General features: G+C 43.6%; 1 protein-coding gene across 10 annotated transcripts in view; it reads right to left on the reverse strand.

The window, feature by feature from the left end:
• AMBRA1 (autophagy and beclin 1 regulator 1) overlaps positions 1 to 25,398 on the reverse strand; it is a 172,747-nt gene that overhangs the window by 106,687 nt on the left and 40,662 nt on the right. For 6 of the 10 annotated variants that reach the window (XM_070767645.1, XM_019975038.2, XM_070767643.1 and 3 more), the window contains one exon: positions 1,987 to 2,073. The exons of the other annotated variants lie outside the window; for them this stretch is intronic. In XM_070767645.1, coding sequence (XP_070623746.1) covers positions 1,987 to 2,073 — 87 coding nt within the window. The remainder of the gene's footprint in view (positions 1 to 1,986; positions 2,074 to 25,398) is intronic. 10 annotated transcript variants of the gene reach the window in all.

Consider the following 25,398-nt stretch of genomic DNA (forward strand, 5'->3'; position numbering starts at 1 on the left):
AATGCAAAACTGAAGTTTAAAGAAAAAATAAAGTTTTAAGAGAATGAAGATTCTTTTTTTAGAAATGATACTGAGAAGTGACCACAAAAACACTTGTTCCTCAGTTGACAACCTACCCTAATGGAAAACTCATATTAAGGTGAGAGAGGTAGAAATAATGCTGATGCTAACAATAATTAAATAAAGACTGTCCTTTTATGTAGGGGTAAAAATTCAGCACCAAGTAACCTCAATTGTTTAATTTCACCATTGAACAGGAATTCCCTAAGCTATGAAACTATGCATCAGTGGTAAAGAAAAATACTCTTGGCACAAGTCTTAAGTAGAAGTATATCCTAGTCTTGTCTTTTTAGGTATCCAAGGGAAGCTAAGGATCTGAATGCTGAGATGTCTCATAAAGGTTCTGATCTATACATATTATGCAGGGTGAAGTCTAAGAGGAAAAAGAAATTAAAGAGCTAATAATGAGGTAACAATCATCCTTCTACTTGAGAGCTTGATAATTATCAAACTCTAAAAATGTTCCAAGTGAATATTTTAAATAACTCAAGTTTTCTTCAGGAAGAATACTACCCCCCTCGAAAAAAAACCTACTTTACGTTTAAAGGGAAAAATGTAAAAATACAAACACCATAAAGCCTGGTGTTTCTGTGATAAAGATCTGAGTAGGAATAAACAACAAGTTTATTACATGAAAGGGGGACAAGTAATGGTCTTTATGAATCACTGTTAAACTTTGTCAGGTTAAAAATTCTGAGATTGAGATTCCCACCACTGTCCTTAAAAAAAAAAACAAAAAAAACTGTTTCACAGCAAGAAGTTCTCTCAGTGTTTCAAAGAAATTGGTTTATGCAAAACAATTCCTTCTCTTACTGAGGGCTTATCATTTTCAAATATGACTACAGACTAACTTCCTTGTTTCAGTCTTTGTCAGAGTTGTCTACCCGTTTTAAAATCATAAACCCCCAGTTCCCTGACCCTTGGATCGGCTATTCCTGGGGTATGGAAAAGGAAGTAACAGGATGGTGGGGAATCTTTTCATTAGTGTCCTAGAAAGAATGCTCAGAATCATGACGTAACTGTGGTAACAACGAAATCGTTCAATATCCTTGAAATCAACTTGGTCTAAAGGTTCCAATCCTGACTTGAAATTCTTGATCTACAGCAAAGCTCACTTACTTAGCCTTTTCCGACCCACATTGTTACCTTCAACCCCACCATTATAAACTACCCTCTTCTTTCGGCAAAACTTCACAGTGTGTGTTCTGGAGTTGCTTAAAGAATGTGCAGGTTATCCCCCTTTTGGATCACTAACAGAATTATTAGGCCCAGCTGTGACATCCCCAAAGGGCTGCTCACCATAAATAAATATTATACATCAACTCAATACCCCATCCTTGGTCCTGAGTTACCAGCATAAAGTTGGGCCTTAAACTCATGAGAACTTTTTTTTTTTTAATCTCTTCAAGATCTTTTCAAATGTCTGCTGATTGGTGTAAGGCAAGCTCTTTAATAACATGCAACTTATTTTACTCAGTTACCCTCGTCAGCCATCTCTTTCTTCACGTAGTCTCCAAAAAGTCAACATGTGAATGACCTTGATTTCTGCCTTATAATGTTCTAAAGTCTCTCTCAAATGAGGATTTTTTGGTTTGTTTTTAATTCGTTAAGTGATTTCCCTATTAATAAAAACTCTCATTTCCCTTTTGGCTGTCCATCTGAATGGTAACGGCAGAAAAGAAATATCCTAGGACTCTGCCAGGGAGCCCCAAAGGCTGAAGGCTCGGTCATAACCCTCTGCCACCAGAGGCGCTGTTCACTTACCTGGAACACTTCCCCTTCACCTGAACCACCTGTCTCAAAACTGTAACTGAAGAGTCCAAGAGCACCAGGACCAGAGAGGCACAGGACGGGCTTCCAGCAGCTCGGCGACCCCAAGGGCAGCCCCTCCCCCCCACCTGGTGCCATTGCTCACTTTAGCCTTACCTCGCTGGGTCTGGGTAAATTGGGTGCTCTCTGGATCCTGCTCCATCATAACGGGATAATGAAATGAGGGAAGACTCCAGCAGCCTCCTAGCAGAGATTAAAAAAATGGCAATAATCCCTGTCAATTACCAACTCAGAGGTCATTCATAAGGAAAAATGGGGGAGAGAGATAAATAACATCCCCCTTTGCAGCGAGCTAACACCTCTTGTCTGGGCTCGCATCCTTCCTACCAGCACTTAGAGGTGTAAGGATATGAAGCACTCCAGAGTGCCCACACTGGATATGGCCACTGTATGATCCTGAATACTGCTCTTCTGTGAGAAACGAACAAGTCCTTTAGAGACATGATCTTATTTTCATCTGCAGTACCTCCAGCAGACAAACAGGAGGTTGGGATCAACATGAGAGAGGAAAAAGAGGCATACCTAGAGATTACCATGGAATGCCAACATTTTACTCTGGTGTTCAGTTGCCCCATGTTATCCTCATCCACATCCCATTATCTTCTAGGCACTCTGCTCTGCCCACACCCTTTGTGTGAGTACCCTCTAGGGCTTTCTTTGGTGGTTTAGTCACTAAGTCATGTCCGACTCTGATCCCATGGACTCTAAGTCCTCCAGGCTCCTCTGTCCGTGGAATTCTCTAGGCAAGAATACTGGAGAGAGTTGCCATTTCGTTCTTAACAACTGATAAAAAAAAAAAAAAACCTTCAATTATATAATCTAGCCCAGCCATCAGTTCAATGATCATATGTGTTAATTTACTGAGCATTTTTTAGTGCCAGGCAATACTAAGCACTTCTTTAACCTCGCCGCAGCCTGGAAAGGTAAGCATTACTGCACAAAAAGGAGATCGACGGGCCAAGGAGTTAAGTGCACTGCACGGCAGCACACCACTCCTGCGCGAGAGCACCAGAACCCTAGGGAAGGCCTGAGAACTCCAAAATGCTTGCGATGACTACGCACACGAATTCACTGCGAGTCCAAACTGGAATGTGGATCCAGTATCACTGGCTCTTCCTATTTTTTAAAGGGATGCCAGAAATTTGGACTTTTGCACGAAGTCTCCTGTTAAGTTTTACTAAAACATTTTTCTTCCTTTCCGTATGGGAAGGACCAGTGAAAACCCATCTGATAAACATGGCTCGGGGCCCCCTAGTTTGCCGTGTCTGCCACACTGCTTCCCAACTCCAGTGTGCCTTGGCGGCCAGTCAAGCTCCTGCCATGAACGCGTTTCCAAGGAAGAGGTCTCAGGAAGAAATGCACACTGTTCCCCTCCGGCAGCATCTTGCCTCGCTGTCCCAGGAGCGGGTCTCCGGCTCCCTGCCAGACTCTTCTTTAAAGCAGATCTGTAGGGTAAGGACAGCAGCTACCAATCTTTTCCAATTGAGTTAATTCAACTCACTGTTATTAAAACCAGCTGGCTTTAGGTAGAGTTGTGTGCAGTCACTTTATCCCAGCGACTGGCTCACTGGAGCATTTTCCCTAACAGTCTGGGGAAGAGAGAACAGCAGAGGCCTGTCAGCCTGGCTTCCCACCCAGGACAGCCAAGTGTTATATCATATTCTTGATCTACACAAGGCTTATCATCCCCACTCTTAAGACAAGTTAAACAATCCCACCCCTGAAGGGAGCGAACACAGTGAAACCAATGAGGAAGAGAAGAAAGCAATACAACACTTTTCTGTGGCTGAAAACCTGAGTCTTCAATGATACCACTGTTTACAGCAGCAGACATTCTGTGCTTCATCGATTATAAGACATGCTTTTCCCCCCCACGTTTTAACATGTCTGAAGCAGGGATACATCTTATAATTGTGTGACGTAGTTTAACTGGCAGGATTTTTTTCTTTCATAGGCGCATATAAGATAACAGCATGTCTTTGAATCTTGAAATATGGGATGTTTCTGGGAGGAGGGGATAGTGAGAGGTACACAGACTGCAAAAAGAAGAAAAGTGGAATTTTGAGAAGTGTATCAATTTAGGCCATCGTATGAGGTGGTGCTAGTGGTGAAGAACACCCCTGCCGATGCAGGAGACACAAGAGACGCGGGTCCGATCCCTGGGTCAGGAAGATCCCCTAGGGGAGGGCACGGCAACCCACTCCAGTATTCTTGCCTGGAGAATCCCATGGACAGAGGAGCCTGGTGGGCTATAGTCTATAGGGTCGCAAAGAGTCAGACATGACTGAAGCGACTTAGCATGCACGCATGTTCACTACTAATAAATTTGTGCTACAGGAATTAGGTGGGAGCTGAAGAACAGAAGTAAGATCTGGGAACAGCTGACTGCCTTGGAACACCCAGAAGCTTGTTCTATCCCAATGGGTTCTGGACTGAGTCTTGAGGACCACTGAGCCCTGCTGTGTTACCCTCCATAAGCAGAGGGTCTTTGACAAGGGGCATCGTCCAGGGTAAACCAGTGTATATCTTTCTTTAAAATGATCTTGCCAAATTAGGAGGCCAATGTTACCCCCTACTCTGCCAAGGCAGTGACAGCATTCAGAGAAATCAGATGAGTTTTTAGGCATGCTGTAAAGGAGATTCCTGAGCCAGAAGAGCTTAGGTCAGGTCATTTCAATTTTACTAGTTCTATTTTATAATCCCACAAACTCTACTCCCCACCCTAAATTCCGATCTTAATTAGGAAGACTTCTTAAAACAGAGTTACACCAAAATGTTAAGTTTTGTCTCTGGGGAGTCCCTGATGAGGTTCTTTTAGAAGATTTTCCAGTGGTCATGTACGGATGTGAGAGCTGGACTGTGAAGAAAGCTGAGCACCGAAGAATTGATGCTTTTGAACTGTGGTGTTGGAGAAGACTCTTCAGAGTCCCTTGGACTGAAAGGAGATCCAACCAGTCCATTCTGAAGGAGATCAGTCCTGGGTGTTCTTTGGAAGGAATAATGCTAAAGCTGAAACTCCAGTACTTTGGCCACCTCATGTGAAGAGTTGACTCACTGGAAAAGACTCTGATGCTGGGAGGGATTGGGGGCAGGAGGAAAAGGGGACAACAGAGGATGAGATGGCTGGATGGCATCACCGACTCGATGGACACGAGTTTGGGTGAACTCCGGGAGTTGGTGATGGACAGGGAGGCCTGGCGTGCTGCGATTCATGGGGTCGCAAAGAGTAGGACACAACTGAGCGACTGAACTGAACTGATACCTACTTACTAGAATCTGTTGGCACCATTTGCTCCCAGGCAATACAGTGGACTAGCAAGTCATACATACATGGTATTTTAACTCTAATACACAGAATCAGGAGAGCCAATTACTATGAAGAGCACCCCCAAACATGTATCACTGATGAAACATTAAGCTCTCTACAGTTACAACACAAACACTATCTGAAAGATTAGAAAAGACTGTTACAATTGGTGTTGAATAAAGAAAGAACTAGAGTGACTAGACAAGTAAATACCACCACCACTCCTAGGAAACTCAAAGAAAGATCTTTCTCTCCCGCAGTTAGCTTCCTGCCAAGAGCCATCAACGGGGAAATGACGCAAGAGAATGGAACAGAATGGCAGCTGAGTGCCTTCTGCTCTGGTGGCTACAAGTTTCACTTGACTTAATGGTTAATCAAGCAATTCAGTAATATGAAACCAGGTAGGACTTAGGAGGGCTCAGGCAAGTTGGTGGAAGTTGGAAGGTACCACTTCATTCTGACCTGTTAACTCCAGTTAGAGATGTTTTAAAGAGTCATTGAAGCTATGACAGAGGAAAGAAACTCTCCTTTACAAGGTTGCCTAGTTCATTCTCTAAGCCAGTGGTGTTCAAGCGAGGTACACCACGGGCTGTGCTATTGTGATCCACCGGAGAACAGGAAGAAAACATTACAACATTTGATTTAAATGTATAACCATAAAGTGTACCACACACACACACATACACACATACACACACACATACACACACACACACACACACACACAAGCACAAGTGCTCAGAAGCCTTTTACTAACAGGAGTATTTCTTTTTAAGTCTAAAGGCCGCTGTTCTATCAAACTACACACTACTTTAATAAAATCCAATATTGAACACAATAATCACAAACATAAAATATTAAAACTAAACAAATAAAAGCATAATCATATTCATATATAGATATAGCAAATGAGAGAAAATAATACAGAAAATGTGGTAAAACGTTAACATACAGTGAATGTGAGTGAAGAGTATAATGGGAATTCTTTGCACTATTTTTGCAACTTTTCCGCAAGTCTGAAATTATTTCAAAATTTAAAACATCAAATATACAAAATCTAAAAGTAAACCACTGAAAACTAAAGAGAAAACTACTCATTTGCAAAAGAATCACTCACTTCTTAAAAAGACTTTCTTCAAAATAGCAAATTGCCTCTAAAAAGCAGGTTTGGCAAACTACAGGCACTCGGCCAGCTGCCTGCTTTTATAAATAAAGTTTTATCCAAACACAGCCATAACCATTCATTTAAATATTGTCTGTGACTGCTTTGGAGCTAGGAAGGCAGAGTTGAGTAGTCTAGATAGGGAGGCCTATAAGAAGCCTCTAATACATACTGCCTAGCTCTTTACAGGGAGAAGGCAATGGCACCCCACTCCAGTGTTCTTGCCTGGAGAATCCCAGGGACGGGGGAGCCTGGTGGGCTGCCGTCTGTGGGTCGCACAGAGTCGGACACGACTGAAGCGACTTAGCAGCAGCAGCAGCCCTTTACAGAAAAAAAAAAATCTGGCCATTCATGCTTTAAAGTAAAAGGTGGAGTCACTATGGAAAGGAACAGAAAAACTTAAAATCAAAGTATTACACACTAGAGTAAGTCATCAAAAATTAACGTTACGCCCTACTAAAATCATGTCAACAGGAAGACAATTTAAGCTACAAAATTCCTAACACTTTATATGAATACAACTATTTCTTCCTGCCTTAATTAATACCCTGAATCTGTACAAGGGTTCCGTAGATCAGCTGTATCCTTTGATGACTAAGAAAACAGTAAAAAATAGTAGAAGAAGAAAGCTCTGGAAAAGAACAAAGTTGCTGTCAGGGCAGATTAGACGGGTCATCCAAAAGGAAAGAACTTTCTTTCAAATTCACTGGATATCAGGATTGAGAAGCAGGAAGTCTGGGTAACAGTCTAGACAGAATAAACAAGCCAGGGACAACTCTTCCTTAATAAACAACTATGTCCTAAAGATATGCTTTTAAACTGGTTGTCAGATCACACAGAAAATCAACAAACTAAAGCCAACAAACATGTACAGACTTCTCCAACACTAGAAACAATCAACTGCTAAAACTCTTATATACTGATAAGGACAACTGCTGCTGCTGAGTCACTTCAGTCGTTTCCAACTCTTAGCGACCCCATGGACTGCAGCCTACCAGGCTCCTCCGTCCATGGGCTTTTCCAGGCAAGAACACTGGAGTGGGGTACCACTGCCTTCTCCACAACTGCTCCTAGGAGCTACTAATAGGACGCCACTGGTGCCCCACACCTAATGAGTAATTTCTCAGTCTGGCTCTGGTGTGTGGGTGACATCTGCTAGTCCAGTTCAGGGGAGCCAAGCTCAAAGGAATAACTCCCTCTGCTTAGGGAATAAACTCCAAATTCCTCAGCGTGGCACTCAAAGCTGTGCAGTCCAATTTCTCATTAATTCTGAATGTACTATATGCTCTGGTCCAGTGGTTTTCAAACTTTTTGGTCTCAGAGTTCCTTTAAAACTTTAAAAAAAAAAATTTTATTGGAGTTGATCTCCAATGTTGTACAGTTTCAGGTATACAGCAAAGTGAACCAGTTATACATACATCCACTTTCTCTGATTCTTAACCCATATAGGCCATTACAGAGTATTGAGTCGAGTTCCCTGTGATACACAGTAGGGCCTTATTAGTTATCTATTTTATATACAGTTAACACTCTTAAAAATTATTGAGGACCCCAAAGAGCTTTTGCTTATATGGGTTTTATTTCCCAATATGTACTACATGTGTGTTGCAGAAGACTCTTCAAGTCCCTTGGACTGCAAGGAGATCCAACCAGTCCATTCTAAAGGAGATCAGTCCTGGCTGTTCTCTGGAAAGACTGAGGCTAAAGCTGAAACTCCAGTACTTTGGCCACCTCATGCGAAGAGTTGACTCATTGGAAAAGACTCTGATGCTGGGAGGGATTGGGGACAGGAGGAAAAGGGGACAACAGAGGATGAGATGGCTGGATGGCATCACCGACTCGATGGACGTGAGTCTGAGTGAACTCCGGGGGTTGGTGATGGAGACAGAGGCCTGGCGTGCTGCGATTCACGGGGTTGCAAAGAGTCGGACATGACTGAGCGACTGAACTGAACTGAACTATATTTGAGATTAAAACTGAGAAAAATGGAATACACAAGCACAAAGAGTGAAACGGACAAAGAATATCTCAGCATTGTTATAAAGACAGTTTTGCCTTCAGGGACCCCAGGCCACTCTTTGAGAACTACTACTCTAGCTACACTAAACACACCCCTCACTATTTCACCCTTGTTTTCAGTTTGGCCATTCCTTCTTTCTGGAAAGTTCTTCCCCATCTCTGCCTATGAAAATCCTTCAAAGCTCAAATATCTGACTCCTCCGGTCAGAAGCTCCCCCTTGCCTCCCTCACTCCCCATAGCGGTTGAACCCTCTCTTAAAAGGCCTGTCCCCTGTCACTTGGTACTGCAGTTCCTTACGTCTTCTTGTTCCTACCACTGGACTACAAGCTACACGAAAGCAAGTACTGGATCCAAGTCATCTTTTTATCCCCATTAAAACTCATATCCTAATGAGCACACAAACTGCTAAGTCACTTCAGTCGTGTCCAACTCTGTGCGACCCCAGAGACGGCAGCCCACCAAGCTCCCCCGTCCCTGGGATTCTCCAGGCAAGAACACTGGAGTGGGGTGCCATTGCCTTCTCCAGTGCATGAAAGTGAAAAGTGAAAGCGAAGTCTCTCAGTTGTGTCTGACTCTTAGCAACCCCAAGGACTGCAGCCTACCAGGCCCTCCATCCATGGGATTTTCCAGGCAAGAGTACTGGAGTGGGGTGCCATTGCCTTCTCCGAATGAGCACACAAAAGGAAGCCAGTAAATATCGAAGGAGAGTAAATCAGCAAAACTAAGCAGATTTGGAAAAATAAGCAAGAAGACACATCTGATTGCCTGTCACTGACCCCGTGCCTTTCAGACAAGGTTCCTGGATGTCCAAAACCTCACACAGAAATTCCTGAAGGAACTAGTTTTTCGGAAACTGCTGACATCAGTCTTCACCCCTCGGGTCACTTCAGCCGTTCAGGTTAAAGTGCTGACATGTTTGTCCTATTAAACGCAGTGCAGCCTGGTCCCTGGGAGGCTTATTAAATCGTAAAGTCAGAGGCTGGCTACTTGCCTGGGAAACTACCACTGATTCTCCCCGACAGCTTATTGCCAAAAGAGAGCTCGCAGGGGAGAGAGGGCAGTGTTTTCAGGGGCAGTGAAGGGGTGGGAGGCCAAATAAATCTGGATACACTACTGCCTTCTTCACTTCTGCATCCTGCTCTGCAAGCCCAGGTCTCTGCCTCAGTGCATGCCAGGGCTGGGAGATGACAAGCCCTTATTCTTAGTAAAAAATAATTGTGTGTTCTGAAACGACACCTCTATTATGATTTCCAAATTGACATCTCTGCTTTACAGCGGAGGCATCCAAGCCTCCCCGTCTCACACAGTGGCAATTATCATTTAAGTTATCCGACGACAGGCACTCATCTGATCCTTGTAGGGCCCCCGAGTTCTAGGGGGTGCGCTTACGGCACGTGATGCAGCTGCCAGCAGGGCCCGCCAGGCGATTCCTGCCCCTGCTGTGGGGCAGACCAAGGCAAGGCGGCACTGCCAGAAGGCTAACCTCGGGGAAAAGACAGACACGCGACAGAAAGAGCGCACAGCGCCTGTTGTGTGGCTCAGCCTTATTTTACCACCATCAAGCATAAACAATTCACAGGGCTCAAAATAAAGGCTTTTTACCAGAAAAGCTTGAAAACATCTTTACAAAACATTAACATATTCCTCAATGTCTCTCTGCAGTGAGCAATAGATGGCAAAACATCAGAGCACAGCATAGTCACAGACACCAAGAGGGAAGAAGCTGGAAACAATTCATATGGGATGTGCAACCGTGTGTCTAGCTGCACAAAAGTCTTTCCTGAAGAGTCAGCTAGATCCCTCTGCAAACATCTGAGCCTCTGCTGACTGTGAGGCCCTCAGGTATTTTTATTTTTAAATAAATTTCATTCTATATTGGAACATAGTTGGTGGGTTATTTTTAATACTTTTGTAAAAAGATTGGTTAGTGCTATACTTAGCTCCTGTGTATCCTCAACACATCACACTATAGGTATCAAGCTTCCATTTACAACAAAAACTCACTTTTGTGAATTGCATCTGAACTCAAAGGTCCAAGGTCATCTACATGGACATGTTTATGCTGTCCCGAATTCTTTCTTTGTGAGACTTGGGAGGTGGGCCCACAGATCAGACATTTTTCAACTAGGAATTTAAAAGAGGCTTTTCACCAAAGGATAAGTAGGATCCTATCAATGACAAGTTCCACAGCTGGTTCTGATATTCACACGCACATGTTCTAACAAGCCGCAGCCACGACCTGCAGGTGTGGACTTTAATTAAGAGGCGGGGTATCCTCCTTGACCGGTTTCCCCCCAAATCAAGAAGACATTTATAGAATTCAATAATCCTGGAATTCTCAGCTCATTTTTTTCAGAATAATAGATAATTCAAAAAAAAAAGTCTACCTCTAGACCTACTAATACTACAAAGGCTGCAGGATATAATCTTTGACGGCTTCAGTAACAGCAAACCTTGTACATTTCTTCTCAGATGATTTTTCACATTCATATTCCTGACCTGAAATTTTAAAAACCCTCAACGAGGGTCATTTGTTCCACTGACCTGGGTATACTGCAAACACTATACTCTATAATATGAAGTAAAACCTTAGGGTCAACATCAGGATGGCAAAGGCAAGTTAGTAAATGAAGCCTAACAAGAGAATGAGGAAAAAAGGATCGCACACTGAGCTGGGGCATTTATTAACCAGAGGCCAAGAGGCAGCCTTCCTGGCACATGTCTGTTCAAGTAATGAGGTTTCTGGAGTCTATAGAAATAGAAAAGAGGGCAGAGATTCCAGCTGGGCCCCCAAACAATCCACTGTTAGCCCTGGAGCTAACCCGAAGCTCAGAGTACAATCACTTTTCTTATATCCTGGGTTCACACTGAACTGCTTCTCTTAGTGACATTCGATTTTCACTGATTCGCCTCTGGGAGTATACTACTTGCCCTTCCACCCTGATCCTGACTTCAGCAACCTTCCTGATTCCCTCTGGACTGAGCATTTGACTCCACTGGGATAATCTCTCTACCATTTCTCTGTCTAGACAACACAAAATTGTCATAAATGACACCTAAAGTACAATTAGGAGAAAAACTGCAATTTCCACTCTCCACCCCCGTTTTCCAAAAGAACTGCACATGCACATCAATCAACTCTACCATGAGGATTAACTCCATGGAGTCTGGAAGCCATTTAATTCCCAATATGCTACCTCATATGCATCCCCCTCCCCTCCACTATAATCAGAAGATGCAAACTGCCTTCTTTCCACTAGCACCAATGGTTATAATCTCAGAGATGTAAATGCCTGCAGAATCGATACCTGTGTAACAAGTCCCTACAAACACTGGATCCACCTGCATTTTGTTTAGCAGAATCAGACAAAAGCAAATAGACAAGGCAAAAAAGGAGAGAGGCAATGAGAGAAAGGCAGGACTCAAGAGTATCAGAACCAGGCAGCATGATTACAACAATTATAAAAATAAGACAGTTTGAAGCCACTGCGAGCGCTTTGTGAAATACAGTATCAAAAAACAGCCAAGGTCAAAGGATAGAAAATCATGAAATACCTTATCAAGGATTTTCAGTGGGAGGGGGTGTCCCCCAGGGGACCTGTATCTAGAGACATTTTCGGAAGCTGAAACTGGGTTGGGGGATCACACTGGTACCTAGTGGGCAAGGGCCAGGGTGCTGCACCCTAAGATGCAGAGATATTCTTCCCCAACTCCCCGACAAAGAATTATGCAGCCTGAAACATTGAGAGTGCTGCTTTTGAGAAACCCTGTGACATATCTTAATACTCTGAGATTAATGAAGGGAAGCTCTGAATAACTAATGTATGAGGCAAGTCAATGCTTTAGCTTTAGAAACAAATTGCAGTTTAACTTGTGATCTTGGGTCACTTAATAGCTGTGTGACCTCTGGCAAGTTCATTATCCTCAGCGTCCAAATTTAATGGGAAATGCCTATTTCACAAGGTTGTTATGATTACGTAAGAACATGAGTAGCCAGTACACAGCCTAATAAATAGTGGGGGTTTTTTTCTTTCCCTGGATGACAATTTCCAAAAGTAACTGCAGGGAACACATGGCCACGCAAGTCAAAATTCCTAAAAAGTTGGTTTCCCAGAAAGACACGTGTTGAGGAAGGACCAGTTCTATGAAGGCATAAACATGGGTATGTCAGCCCTAAGAATCACATGAGCCTCACCCAAATAAACCAACGAGAGCAGTCAGTCAACCAACCACCAATTTGGCTATTGGTCCATCCAACCACTGATTCAAACCACAGATAATTATTGAGTGTCTTATTATTGGGTATACAGTAGCCTATAAAATGGACATGGTCTCTGAAGTAGCTAGTATCTGAAGAGGGACCAGAGAACAATACTTCTTGGCATCTTGCCCTTGTGTGGTCTCCTCTCGAACTGAATGTAGACTAGCCAGTTATTTGCTTTAATCAAGAGAACACAGAAAGTTCTGGGTCTAAGCCTTGAAGAGAACTGACGGCTTCCCTTTCCTCCCTCGTGGAACTTTTGGAAGCCCTAAGCTGCTACCTTAAAAGTCTGGCTACTCTGCTGGAGAGGCCACAAGGAAAGAGGAGTCCTGGAGAGGCCTGGCTGCTCTAAATGCGCTTCCGGTTGACTTGAGAGAGATCCCAAGCAAGACTAGCAGAACCTCCCAACTGACCTCCCTTCTACCCAAAGAACAATCAAAGACAATAAAACTGCTATTTTAAGTCACTAGGTTTTTTTGTTTTTTGGTTATCCAACAGTAGATGAAGGAAACAGGTTCTGATCTTCTAGGACTTTCAAGCTAGCTACAACAGCAGCATAAAAAGTTAGCTTACAAGCCTAAATTAATTGCATTGGCACTCAAGGGAACTTCGGCTACCAAAACAGAACACTAAATAAGACATTTGGAAACAGACCTTAAACAAGAAAACTCAGGGCAAACTTGCTCACTGTGTCCAAAGCATGAGGTCTTGGTCCTGGTCAAAAGGGTCAGTGTCAAAAGAAGCACCTTCTGCTCTTCTCTACCTGTCCCAGCCAGGCTCTCCCTTCTGAGCACATTTCTGCCCTGGCTGGCTCGCTCTCAATACAGAAGGAGCCCTCAGAGCTTGGGAAATTACGGCTGTTTGTACTCCCCCTCTTATCAAGAGGCACAACCAGTTTCTTTTGCACATATCATTATAATAGAGTGCAGGAAAAATGAAGATAATATTCCATTCCCCTGCTGTGAAGCAGACCACTTTCTGCATTACTGCGCTTCCTAAAACAGAACCTCTCTGTGTCTGCTGCAAGTGACTACTGGAGTAGCCAGCACCAGCGCCACCACAGCAGCGTCCTCAGCCGCTCTTCTTACGGCACCTCGCTTTTTTACGTACTGGGTTTACTTCAATTTTATATGGTGAGATTTCACAAACACACCATGAAGGCTGAAGTCTTGGGGGAAAAACGAAGGATACTAACACAGAACAGAAAACGACCTGTAGGAAATGCGTCACAGCAAAAGGAGTTTTTTTGTTGTTGTTGTTTAGGGACTTTTTTCATTTGTTTGTTTTTTGAGCAGAGTGATAACAAAGAAAAGAGAGGAAAGCTGGCATTTCCTGAGCATCTGAATATGTAAAAGCAACTGATGCTTACCTCATTTAACCCGCATCACAATAACTTTAAAATTGAGGAAACTATTAAAATACATTTATATAAAAAATTTTTAAAAATAAAATTGAGGAAACTGAGGTTCGGAGAGGATTCTCAACCTCCTCAGGGTCACAGAATAGGGCCAGAATTTGAATCCAAGGTTGCTCAAATTCAACTCCTTCTATTAGAATCCATTGCAAGAAAAGAAAAGAGGGGGAACGTAAGGAGATTACGAGTTAAAGCAACACTGCATCACGCACGGGACAGGAGGAAAAGGAAAAATAAAGGTGATGGATAATGCAAAGGAATTTTAGTACACTACAGAGATTTAGGGATGAGATGGTGGTTGTGATGTTAAGAGTTTCTAGATGGTCTAGGACTTTTCGGATGGTGCAGTGGTTAAGAATCCGCCTGCCAATGTAGGGGACATGGGTTCAATCCATGGTCCGGGACAATTCCACATGCTGAGGAGCAACTGAGCCCACGAACCACAACTACTGAGCTGGCACATTGCAAACGACTGAAGCCCGAGCGCTCAAGGGCCCGGGAGCCCCAACTACCGAACCTGTGTGCTTCAACGACTGAAGCCCGAGTGCTCAAGGGCCCGGGAGCCCCAACTACCGAACCTGTGTGCTTCAACGACTGAAGCCCGAGTGCCCAGACCTGTGAGCCCCAACTACCGAACCTGTGTGCTTCAACGACTGAAGCCCGAGTGCTCAAGGGCCCGGGAGCCCCAACTACCGAACCTGTGTGCTTCAACGACTGAAGCCCGTGTGCTCAAGGGCCCGGGAGCCCCAACTACCAAACCTGTGTGCTTCAACGACTGAAGCCCGAGTGGCTCAAGGGCCCGGGAGCCCCAACTACCAAACCTGTGTGCTTCAACGACTGAAGCCCGAGTGCCCAGAGCCTGTGAGCCCCAACTACCGAACCTATGTGCTTCAACGACTGAAGCCCGAGTGCTCAAGGGCCTGTGAGCCCCAACTACCGAACCTATGTGCTTCAACGACTGAAGTCCGAGTGCTCAAGGGCCCGTGAGCCCCAACTACCGAACCTGTGTGCTTCAACAACTGAAGCCCGAGTGCTCAAGGGCCCGTGAGCCCCAACTACCGAACCTGTGTACTTCAACGACTGAAGTCCGAGTGCCCAGAGCCTGTGAGCCCCAACTACCGAACCTGTGTGCTTCAACGACTGAAGCCCGAGTGCTCAAGGGCCCAGGAGCCCCAACTACCGAACCTGTGTGCTTCAATGACTGAAGCCCGAGTGCCCAGAGCCTGTGCGCTGCAACAAGGGAGGGCATCGTAATGAGAAGCCCGCACACTGCAACAAAGCGGAGCTCCTGCTTGTCACAGCTAGAGAAAACCTGTGCAGCAACGGAGATCCAGTGCAGCCAAAAACAAAGAAAAAAATAATTATAGAAATAAATTAATAAATAGTAAGAGTTCCTAGATGGTCTAAAACAGTGTTCTCTAACTTGGTGCATATCAAAATCATCTGAAGAGCTTATTAAAAACAGACTGCATGCCTCCCACCCCCAGTTTCTGATTCAGTAGGTCTGGAATGAGCCCAGAAACTCACATTTTTAACATCAGCAGGAGTTGCTGATGTTCCTGGTCTGAGGACCACACTTTGAGGACCACTGGCCAAAAATCGCACAACAAACACATTCTCATATATGGACACCTCTCTCCCACCCCCAATCTTATCACATCCAAAATAGTACCATCTAACACAGCTGTCAAATTTAGTTGCTCTAGGAGGGTCTGAAAATTCAGCAACTCTTTGTAAATCAGCTATGCTGCTGCTAAGTCACTTCAGTCATGTCCAACTCTGTGCGACCCCATAGACGGCAGCCCACCACGCTCCCCCGTCCCTGGGATTCTCCAGGCAAGAATACTGGAGTGGGTTGCCATTTCCTTCCCCAATGTGTGAAAGTGAAGTCGCTCAGTCATGCCTGACTCTTAGCGACCCCATGGACTGCAGCCTACCAGGCTCCTCCGTCCATGGGCTTTTCCAGGCAAGAGTACTGGAGTGGGTTGTCATCAACTATACTTCAATTAAAATTTAAAAAATTAAATAAAAACAAAACAAATTCAGTAATTCTGTTAGGATGACCATTATAGCAATGGTCCTTTGTCTTCAAGGAGTAACAGAAAATGATGAGTCAAGCTTCTGTCTCAATTTTGAGAACTCACAAGAGACAGTAGGAAAAGGAATCAGAAAAGCATGCAAAAAAGAAAGAGTGCTGTACTTCTGGGAAAACACACTTCTGAAGTTAAAAAAAAAAAAAGGTCCTTTTTGTTTTAAAGATTTACATCTGCTAAAAGGGAAATTAAGAAAAAACTCCTACTTATAATAGCATCAAAAAGAATAAAATATGTAGGAATAAACTTAACCAAAGAGGTAGACGATTTATACACTGAAAACTATAAAACACCACTGGAAAAAATTAATGAAACAATAGAAAGACATCTCATGTTTATGGATTAGAAGACAATATTGTTTAAATGTCTATAATACCCAAAGCAATCTACAGATTCAATGAAATCTCTATCAAAATCCCAATGGCTTTTTTTTTTTTCTTTCAGAAAGAGAAAAAAAAAAATCCTAAAATTCATATGGAAGCTCAAAAAGAGTTCTGACTAGTCAAATAATCTTGTGAAAGAGGAACCTAGTTGGAAGCCTAACACTTCCTGATTTCAAATCATACTGCAAACCTACAGTAATTAAAACAGTATGGTACTGGCATAAAGATAGACATATAGACTAATGGCATAGAATAGAGAACCCAGATATAAACCCTTGTGTGTATGGTCAAATGATGTCTGACAACGAGGGCAAGAAAGTCTTCACAAAAGGTACTGAGAAAACTGTCTGTCTACATGCAAGAGAATAAAGGTGGACCCTTATCTTATGCCACAGGTGAAAATCAACTCAAAACGGACTAAAAACCTAAACTATGACCTAAAACTATAAAATTCACAGACGGGGGAAAGTTTTATGAGAAGATATAGGGGGAACGTTTTATGACACTGGAATGGGCAATGACTTCCTAGATATGACACACAAAAAGCACTGGTAATAAAAGTGAAAACAGACAGCTGGGACTGCATCCAATTTTTAAAACTTAAGCAAAGGAAACAACAGAATAAAAAGGCAAACTACAGAACAGGACAAAATGTCTGTAAGCTATTTATCAGATAAAGGGTTAATATCCAGAATATATAAAGAACTCCAATAAGTTAAAAACAACCAAAAACCCAATTTTAAAAAATGGCCCAAGGACTAGAATAGACATTTATCCAAAGAATATATACAAATGGTCAACAAACATATGAAAAGGTGGTCAACATCATTTATCATCACGGAATAACCCTGCAAATAACCCACAATGACATATCATCTCATGAATATTAAGATGCAGCTCTCCAAAAAACAAAACAAAAGAAAAAACCCAAAACAGAAAATAACAATTCTGATGAGGATATGGAGAAATAGGAACTCTTGCACACTGTTGGTAGAACTGTAAAACTGTGCAGTTGCTGACACAGAGCATTGCAGTTCCTCAAAAAATTGAGAATATAGCTACCATATAACCCAGCAATATCACTTCTGAGTGTATATCCACAGGAATTGAAAGCAGAATCTCAGAGACATCTGAACACCCATGTTCATTGCAGAATTATTCACACAGCCAAGGTGTGGAAGCAACCTAAAGGCCCACACACAGATGAACGGATAAAGCAAATGCGGTATATATACACAACTGAATATTATTCAGCTGTTTAAAAGGAGGAAATCCTGTCATACGCCAAAACATGGAAGAACCTTGAAGACATTATGCTAAGTGAAATAAGCCAATCACAAAAAGACAAAGACTGCATGATTCCACTTATATGAGGATCTAAAGCAATCAAACTCATAGAAAAAGAAAACTGAACTGTGGTTGCCAGGGAATGGTGGGAGGGGGAAATGAGAATTGTTCAATGACCATTTCACTCTTACAGGGAGAAACAGTTCTAGAGATCTGCTGTGCAGCTCTGTGCACAGACTTAACAAGACTGTACATTAAAAAATTAACAGGGTAAACTTATGTGTTTTTTTTTAATCACAGTAAGAAAAAAAGACCCCCCCAAACAGGTTACATTTGCCATCAGAACAAAGAAAAGAAGAGGTGAAGTGACCCAAGGAGACAGCAGGGAGATAGAGGAAAACAGAAACGTGCATGAACATTTGGGGTGGGGGGAGTAGAAGAGGCAAAAAGACTCAAACTCATACTCTGTGACGCGGCAAAGGCGAAGGACACGAGGTTAACAAGCTGCAACTCTCCCTCTGTGACTCGGCCACACTCTCCGCCTTTGACTCCTTTATTATTAGTCTTCTACTCCTGCTCCTAACTTGATTTTAATTCTCTGGCAGGTTGACATCCAAATCAACCGACCTCTTCACTGAAACCCACGCCTCTGTCCAAGGCGCTCTGCTCACAGGGAGACGTGCAGACAGTCTTGTCCCAGATTTTTTTACACAAGTCCATCGTTAAAGAAAGGTTATACTGCATAACCTGACATGACAGAAATCAGCACACTCAACTGTGTCCCAGCCAGCAAATGCGCTTGGCACCCCCACTTTCCCTCTTTGGAAACAGAGGAGGAGTTTATTAATTGTTGCTATTAAAAAAAAGTCAGGCAGTTTCTCCTCAGTCAGGTGAGGAGGTTGTCGGCATGTCGGCCTACAGCCAGCAGGGGCGCCCTTGGTGGGTGAATTAGGCAGGAGGGGTGGGGTAGAGGAGAGAGTCCTGCCATGTCCAGTGTCTCCCCCTGGTGGAGCTAAGTGGTAGGAAACTTAAGAAGACTTGCTTTAGCTAATTAATGCAGTGGGAACCAACACAGAATTGGAATTAAGCAGGAAATGGAAATGGATGAGGTCCATTTTTGTGTTTTTTTTTTACCTATAGAATCCAGAAATCTGGATTTATGTAGAAAAAAATGAAATTTTTAGTAATAGTGTAAGTGCCAAACAAATGTATCTGAAGGCTATTCTGCGATCTCTGGGCGAATGTTACAGACCCACCCACTAGAGCCAAATGTGCTCATGTGAACACACTGTCAGGTGCTTCCAAGGAGGAGCAGAAGATGTAACTGGAACTCCCCCCACCTCCACCCCATAAATATATAAGAAGCCCAAGAGGAGGGAGAGAAGCTACCTGCACAGCCCTAATGGGCTGGGACCGATTACAATAAGCAAAATATATTATGCAAACAGAACCCCGTACACCTGGTGTTATCGTCTTCAGCAAAACCTCCAACGCATCCTTTAGAGCACTACTCTGAACAGATCCAGTAGAGAAGGGGACCTGAAGGGGGTATATGAGTACACGGGAAACTGCTCCAAATGTATTCTGCAGTACACATACAGATCCCACCCGAGTCCCTGAGCATTCCACCACTCTGAACTGACAGAAGTGATTACATCTCTTCAGGCTCTCCATGTGTATCTACAAAGCACACAGCCTTCCCTGCACCACTCAGCCCCAGAGAGAGGGATGGTGGGGGATAATTTACATCAGCCCAACAGGTACCGACCTGACCTACAGTGGGGGAAAGGCTGTCTGTGGACCCAACTCTGCCTGGACGACCCGGAGGCTCACACCCTCCCCAACACCAGGGTAAGCCTCCTTACTTGCCAACGATTCCCAAGATAGATATGGAGCAAGGTTAAAAAACCTTGCTTCTGGGCAGAAAGCAAAGGAAACAAAGAAATTCTTCCTGCACTTAAACCTGCTCTTCACCATCAAAGAAATCTCACAAGAGCAAGTACTTAGGACATCCAGTCCAAAGTACAGACAGAGGGAACAAGTGCGAGAGCCCACGACCTACCTCTTCCGGGACTCTCATTATCATAACGCCTTTTATTACCATAGCACCTGACTCTCTTCCATTCCAAGTCATGTTCACATAAGCAGGGATTGGCAAGCCACAGCCTGTCGGCCAAATCTGGCCTGCTGCCTGTTTTTGTACAGCCCATGTGCTAAGAATGGCTTTTATATTTTTAAATAGCTGAAAAACATCAAAGGAAGACTATTTCATGACATGTGAAAATTATATAAAAATCGCATTTGTGTCCATAAGTGAAGTTTCTATTGGCACAGAGCCACACTCATTCACTTCCATATTGTCTGCGGCTACTTTCGTGCTACAATGGCAAAGTTCAGCATTTGCGACAGAGACCATATGGCCTATGCAAAGCCTGAAATATTTACAAGCTTGCCCTTCACAGAAAAAGTCCCAATCCCTGATATAGAAGATACAACCAGGGATCACTCAGAATCCAGAGGCTCAAACACAATGTGACTTGGCTGGGCAGATGAGCAGAGAAAGGGGAAAAGATGAACAGCAATGGCCACCACCTCTTCTACTCTATCCTCACCCTCAAATTGCCAAAGAGAGAAATGGGTTTTAACCATCCCTGCAAACAAATAAATATCTAAATGCTAACATCTCATGATGGGGCAACAGATACCCAGATTCTCTGGATCATTTAGGAAGGCCAGGAAGACTAGGTGACCCAGAGCCAGTAAGTCAAGTGAATGTCAAAGATGAAACCAAGGTTACGTCTCCCTCATACACGGCTGTTGGAGAAGAAAAGCACAGGAACACCTCCAGGTGGCAGACGTTTAGAATAAAACCCACACAGAAGTCATTCTCAACTTGGAGGATCAGACTCCTGAAAAGCCCAGTGGTAGGATTTACTGCTAAGACACTTAAGAATTTATGCGGGGGGACCCACAGGATTAAAAGCTCTAATCTATGAATTTACGAATATCTATGAAATTATGTTCACTAAAACAGAAAATGTTATTTTATATGTTTTAAATTAGTAGTAATGAATAGAATTAATTTTCAATTGCCATTAACAATGTTCATACTCTTCAGCCCCAGCGACTGAAGTTCTGAAAGTGCATTCTCCTCTAGAGGCACCCGCACAAGTACACAAAGACGCTGCAGCACTGCTTCTGTGCACAAAACCAAAAACAACGCGGATTCCAGCAGCAGAGGACTTGAGCAGGGTGCATTCGATTGTGGGACTACTATACCACTGTTAAAACAGAATGGAGCACATCCATGCACATCAACATGGAAAAATGTCCATGACACACGAAGCAAAACATGTAAATGGTGGAACAGTAGACTTAGTATGATCCCATTTTTATAAATAAAGAAAAATGTGTTTGCATTTGCATAGAAAAAAATTCTGAAGTTAACACACAAGTTGTTAACAGCGGTTAGCACTGCAGAGGATATGTACTGCTACTGCTGCTGTTAAGTCGCTTCAGTCGTGTCCGACTCTTGTGCGACACCATAGACGGCAGCCCACCAGGCTCCCCCATCCCTGGGATTCTCCAGGCAAGAACACTGGAGTGGGTTGCCATTTCCTTCTCCAATGCATGAAAGTGAAAAGTGAAAGGGAAGTCGCTCAGTCGTGTCCGACTCCTAGCCAGCCCATGGACTGCAGCCCACCAGGCTCCTCCGTCCATGGGATTTTACAGGCAAGAGTACTGGAGTGGGGTGCCATCGCCTTCTCCGGAGGATATGTACTATAGACAGACAAATCGCACGTTTCTATGTTTGAATTGTTACAAACGAATTCGTATTAGTTTTGTGAGAAAAAAAAAAAAAAAAAAACCAGGCATCTCACAATTTCCATTTATGATCCCTTGCTCACTATAAAGTTTTCAAGATCTCCCTTTCTCAGTTTTAACAACATGCTGTCATGGTTGGGGAATGGGGGTGAGGCGTTGCAGATAATATGCCTGCCAAGAGGCTTTATTTCTTTATTTATTTGGCAACTCTCACCCAAACATTTAAGGTCCTTCTAATTCTGACACAATGACTGACTCCCACCTTCAGGTTTTCACCACAAAATCCAGACACAAATTAACCCCAAAGTGTGTGCTGTTGGCCTAACTTTAATTTACCCTATTTAGCAGAGCCTCTTCAGTCTACTGTCAATCAGCAGCCACAGTGATCCTTTTAAAATATAAGATCATGCAACTCCACTTCCCAAATCTCTCAGAGTAAGACGTAAAATCCCTTAAATGGCTTAGAAGGCCCACATAGCTGGTCCCCATTACCTCTCTAACTTCATCGTCTATCACGCCAGCCTTCGCTGTGCTCCAGCCAAGCATTTCAGGGAATTTGATTTGTCCTTCTCTGCCGAGAACGTCCTTGCCCCCATCTCTACAGAGGTTTCTCCCTTGCTTGCCTAAAGGAAGAGGTGTCTGCGCCAATGTCACCTTACCAGACTTCCTCTGATGACCCCATTTAACACTGCAAACTTCCACCCTAGAAACCCCTACATTTCAAAATATTTTTCTCCATGGAATTTACCACCACCTGGTATCCTAGGTATCTTATTTATGTGTTTATTTACTTTCTCCCATTAGACTGAGAGACTTGATGCTGGTGTTTAAATAATATATAGTACACCCTGCAGGTACTTAGCAAATAGTTGTCAATTTATGAATGAATAAGTTGAGGAATTATTTCACCAACCCAGGGTTATATAAAAAGACCCGCACTCCCTCAGAGGAGCCTCCTCCTTTAGGGTTTATCTTTCCCTAGATTCCCTTACTCTCTTAAAACTAATTTGCTTAATTCCACCATCAGCTTTTTTGATTTCTCAATACCTGGTTCTCTTTCCCCAGAAGGACCAAGCCCAAGATTTGCCCATCCAGATATTAAATTCCCTTGGTGAAGAATTCTCCTCTATTCTTTGTCCTCAAATCCTAAACTTCTGAGTAAGAACTCAAAAGTTAGAAAGGGCTTATTTTAATTTGACTATCAAAGACGGCAAGCCCACCAAATTTTTAGGGGCATAATCACAGAGGTAAAGCAAAACTCTTTCTTAATATAAGGACTCTGCCCCCAGGCAACAACACAAAACCTAAAGTCATTTCAAAACTAAAAAAAAAAAAGGATTCAGTTTAATAATGTTCAGACGCTCCCAAAACGGGGAAAAAAAAAAAAAGATGAGAGAACCCATTTTCCTCAATCCCCAAACATCCAACTTCCAAGCAAATCCAGTGCAAGCTTTCCACAGAAAACGAAAAGAAACATAAAGCAAAAATGGGAACCAGAGCCTTCACATCTAATTTGAACTTGATGAAGTATTCCATCTCGGAGACTGCAGAGAGTATTTAAGGAGAAAAACAAAACAGAAGCACTGACTGCTGGAGACACCGACATCACTGGGGCGCAGCGCCGATTCCAGCCACACGGACCCAGGAGGCGCTGGAGTAGCATCCGAGTGTGCAGGGCTGGGGGCGTCAGCACGGCCCACCTGCAGGTCAGCGGACCGGGCGCGAAAGACTGACCATAGGCCTCAGCACAGGCAACGCACAGGCTAGGGACACGGCTCAGGGGTGCAACAGCAGAGAACAAACTCCAGGTCACCCGAGCTCAAGTTATAGACAGTGTCTTTACCATGTACAACTCTGGTCACGCCACTTGGTTTATTCAACAAGCACTCACTGAGCCGATGACTCTCCAGGAGACTAAGGATGTGATACGATTTTTTTTTTCTCCTTTAACTAAGAAAGCCAAAAAGGATATACACTGCATACTGTATCACAGAGGATATAACTTCAATTCAACAACGTGAATTCAATTTATTGAGCACCTACTGTGTGCCAGATACTATCTAGGTACAGTAAGGGATAAGGCACAATCACTGCCTTTAGGGAGCTCGCTGTCATGGTTCTCTGTCATGGCCATGACACTACAAGGAAGGTTCTATGTCCGGACACAAACAGCAAAGAGGAGAAAGTGATAATCTGGGGCAGTCAGAGAAGGTTTCCCAAAGGAAAAGAGGCCTCTGGGCTAGGTTCTGAATAAGCTGAGTCTGTTGTGTTCAGTTGCCAAGTTGTGTCCGACTCTTGATTTTAGATATATGAAACCCTGTAGACTCAGGTCAGTGGCACAGAACTACTTGAGGTGAACCCCTGCAGATGTTACAATCACACTGAGAAGCCTGGTATTTTCCTAATTTCTTGTCTGCCTCCTGCCTCTTGTGGACCCAGGACTAGCCCCACGAACATAGCCATTCATGTATCTCCCTCCATCAATGACATTCTGCTGCAGCTCCAGGAGAATCTCCATGTGACTAGCGCTGAGAAACTAAGGGGTTAAGCACGCTGTTGGCTCATGAAGCCTCAAGAGGTTTCAGGCTGCTCCAACAAAGCAATCCCCTCACAAAAGTCTTAAAACAACAACAGCAGCAACAACAACACAGAAATCTAATGAAGACTTTCAATTCTAACCTTCTAGGGTCCGGGTCAAATTCTAAGCTTATAACCAAGAATGTCTCCCCCGAGTCTTCATCTATCATATGGGAAAAGTACAGATCAAAAGACATCTATCTGTTCTCAGAACACACAAAATTTTATAGTAAATATTTCAAACCCAAGACATCACTGATTCAATGGATATGAGTGTGAGCAAACTCTGGGAGATAGTGAAGGACAGGGAAGCCTGGCATGCTGCAGTCCATGGGGGCTGCAAAAAGTTGGACACGACTGAGAAACTGAACAACAAAAGGCCTTGTTACCTTTCTGGAGAAAAAAATGCAGTAATTTCAGCTAGGGAAGATTTAGCCCAAATTTGATTCCCCAGTTGTTGAGATTTTAAAAGTGAACTTCCCTAACGGAATCACTTTAAAAGGAATAATGAGGACTTCCTGGCAGCTGAGTGGTTACAACTCCTACTTCCAATGCAATGGATGCAGTTTGATCCCTGGTCAGGGAACTAAGATCCCACATGCTGTGCAGCCAAAAAAAAAAATTGGGGTCTTCCTGGTGGCTCAGCGGTAAAGAATTCTCCTGCCAATGCAGGAGACATGGGTTCAATCCCTGATCTGAGAGGATCCCAGATGCTATGGAGCAACTGAGCCCGTAAGCCACAACCACTGAACCTGTTTTCTAGAGCCCAGGAGCCGCGACTACTAAAGCCCAAGCACCAAGGGCCCAAGCTCTGAACTAAAGGAGCCACTGCAATGAAAAGCCTGTGCGCTGCTACGAGAGCAGCCCCTGCTCGCCACAGCTAGACGAAGCCCGCACAGCAACGAGACCCGTGCCGCCAAAGATAGATAAATAAAATTATATATAGAGAAAAAGGGACTTCTTTGTGGTCCAGCGGCTAATGCAGGACCCCCAATGCAGCTGGGGCCTGGGTCCAATTCCTGCTCAAGAGACTAGATCCCGTGTGCTGCCACTAAGCGTTTGCATACCACAACTAAAGATCCCAGACTGAAGACGCCCAGTGCGGCAGCTAAGGCCCGGCACAGCCAGATAAATACAACTAAAAATATTTTTAAATAAATAAAAAATATGTATTTTTAA

This window comes from Bos indicus, chromosome 15 (genome assembly GCF_029378745.1).
Source record: "Bos indicus isolate NIAB-ARS_2022 breed Sahiwal x Tharparkar chromosome 15, NIAB-ARS_B.indTharparkar_mat_pri_1.0, whole genome shotgun sequence".
In the NCBI taxonomy this organism is placed as follows: domain Eukaryota; kingdom Metazoa; phylum Chordata; class Mammalia; order Artiodactyla; family Bovidae; genus Bos; species Bos indicus.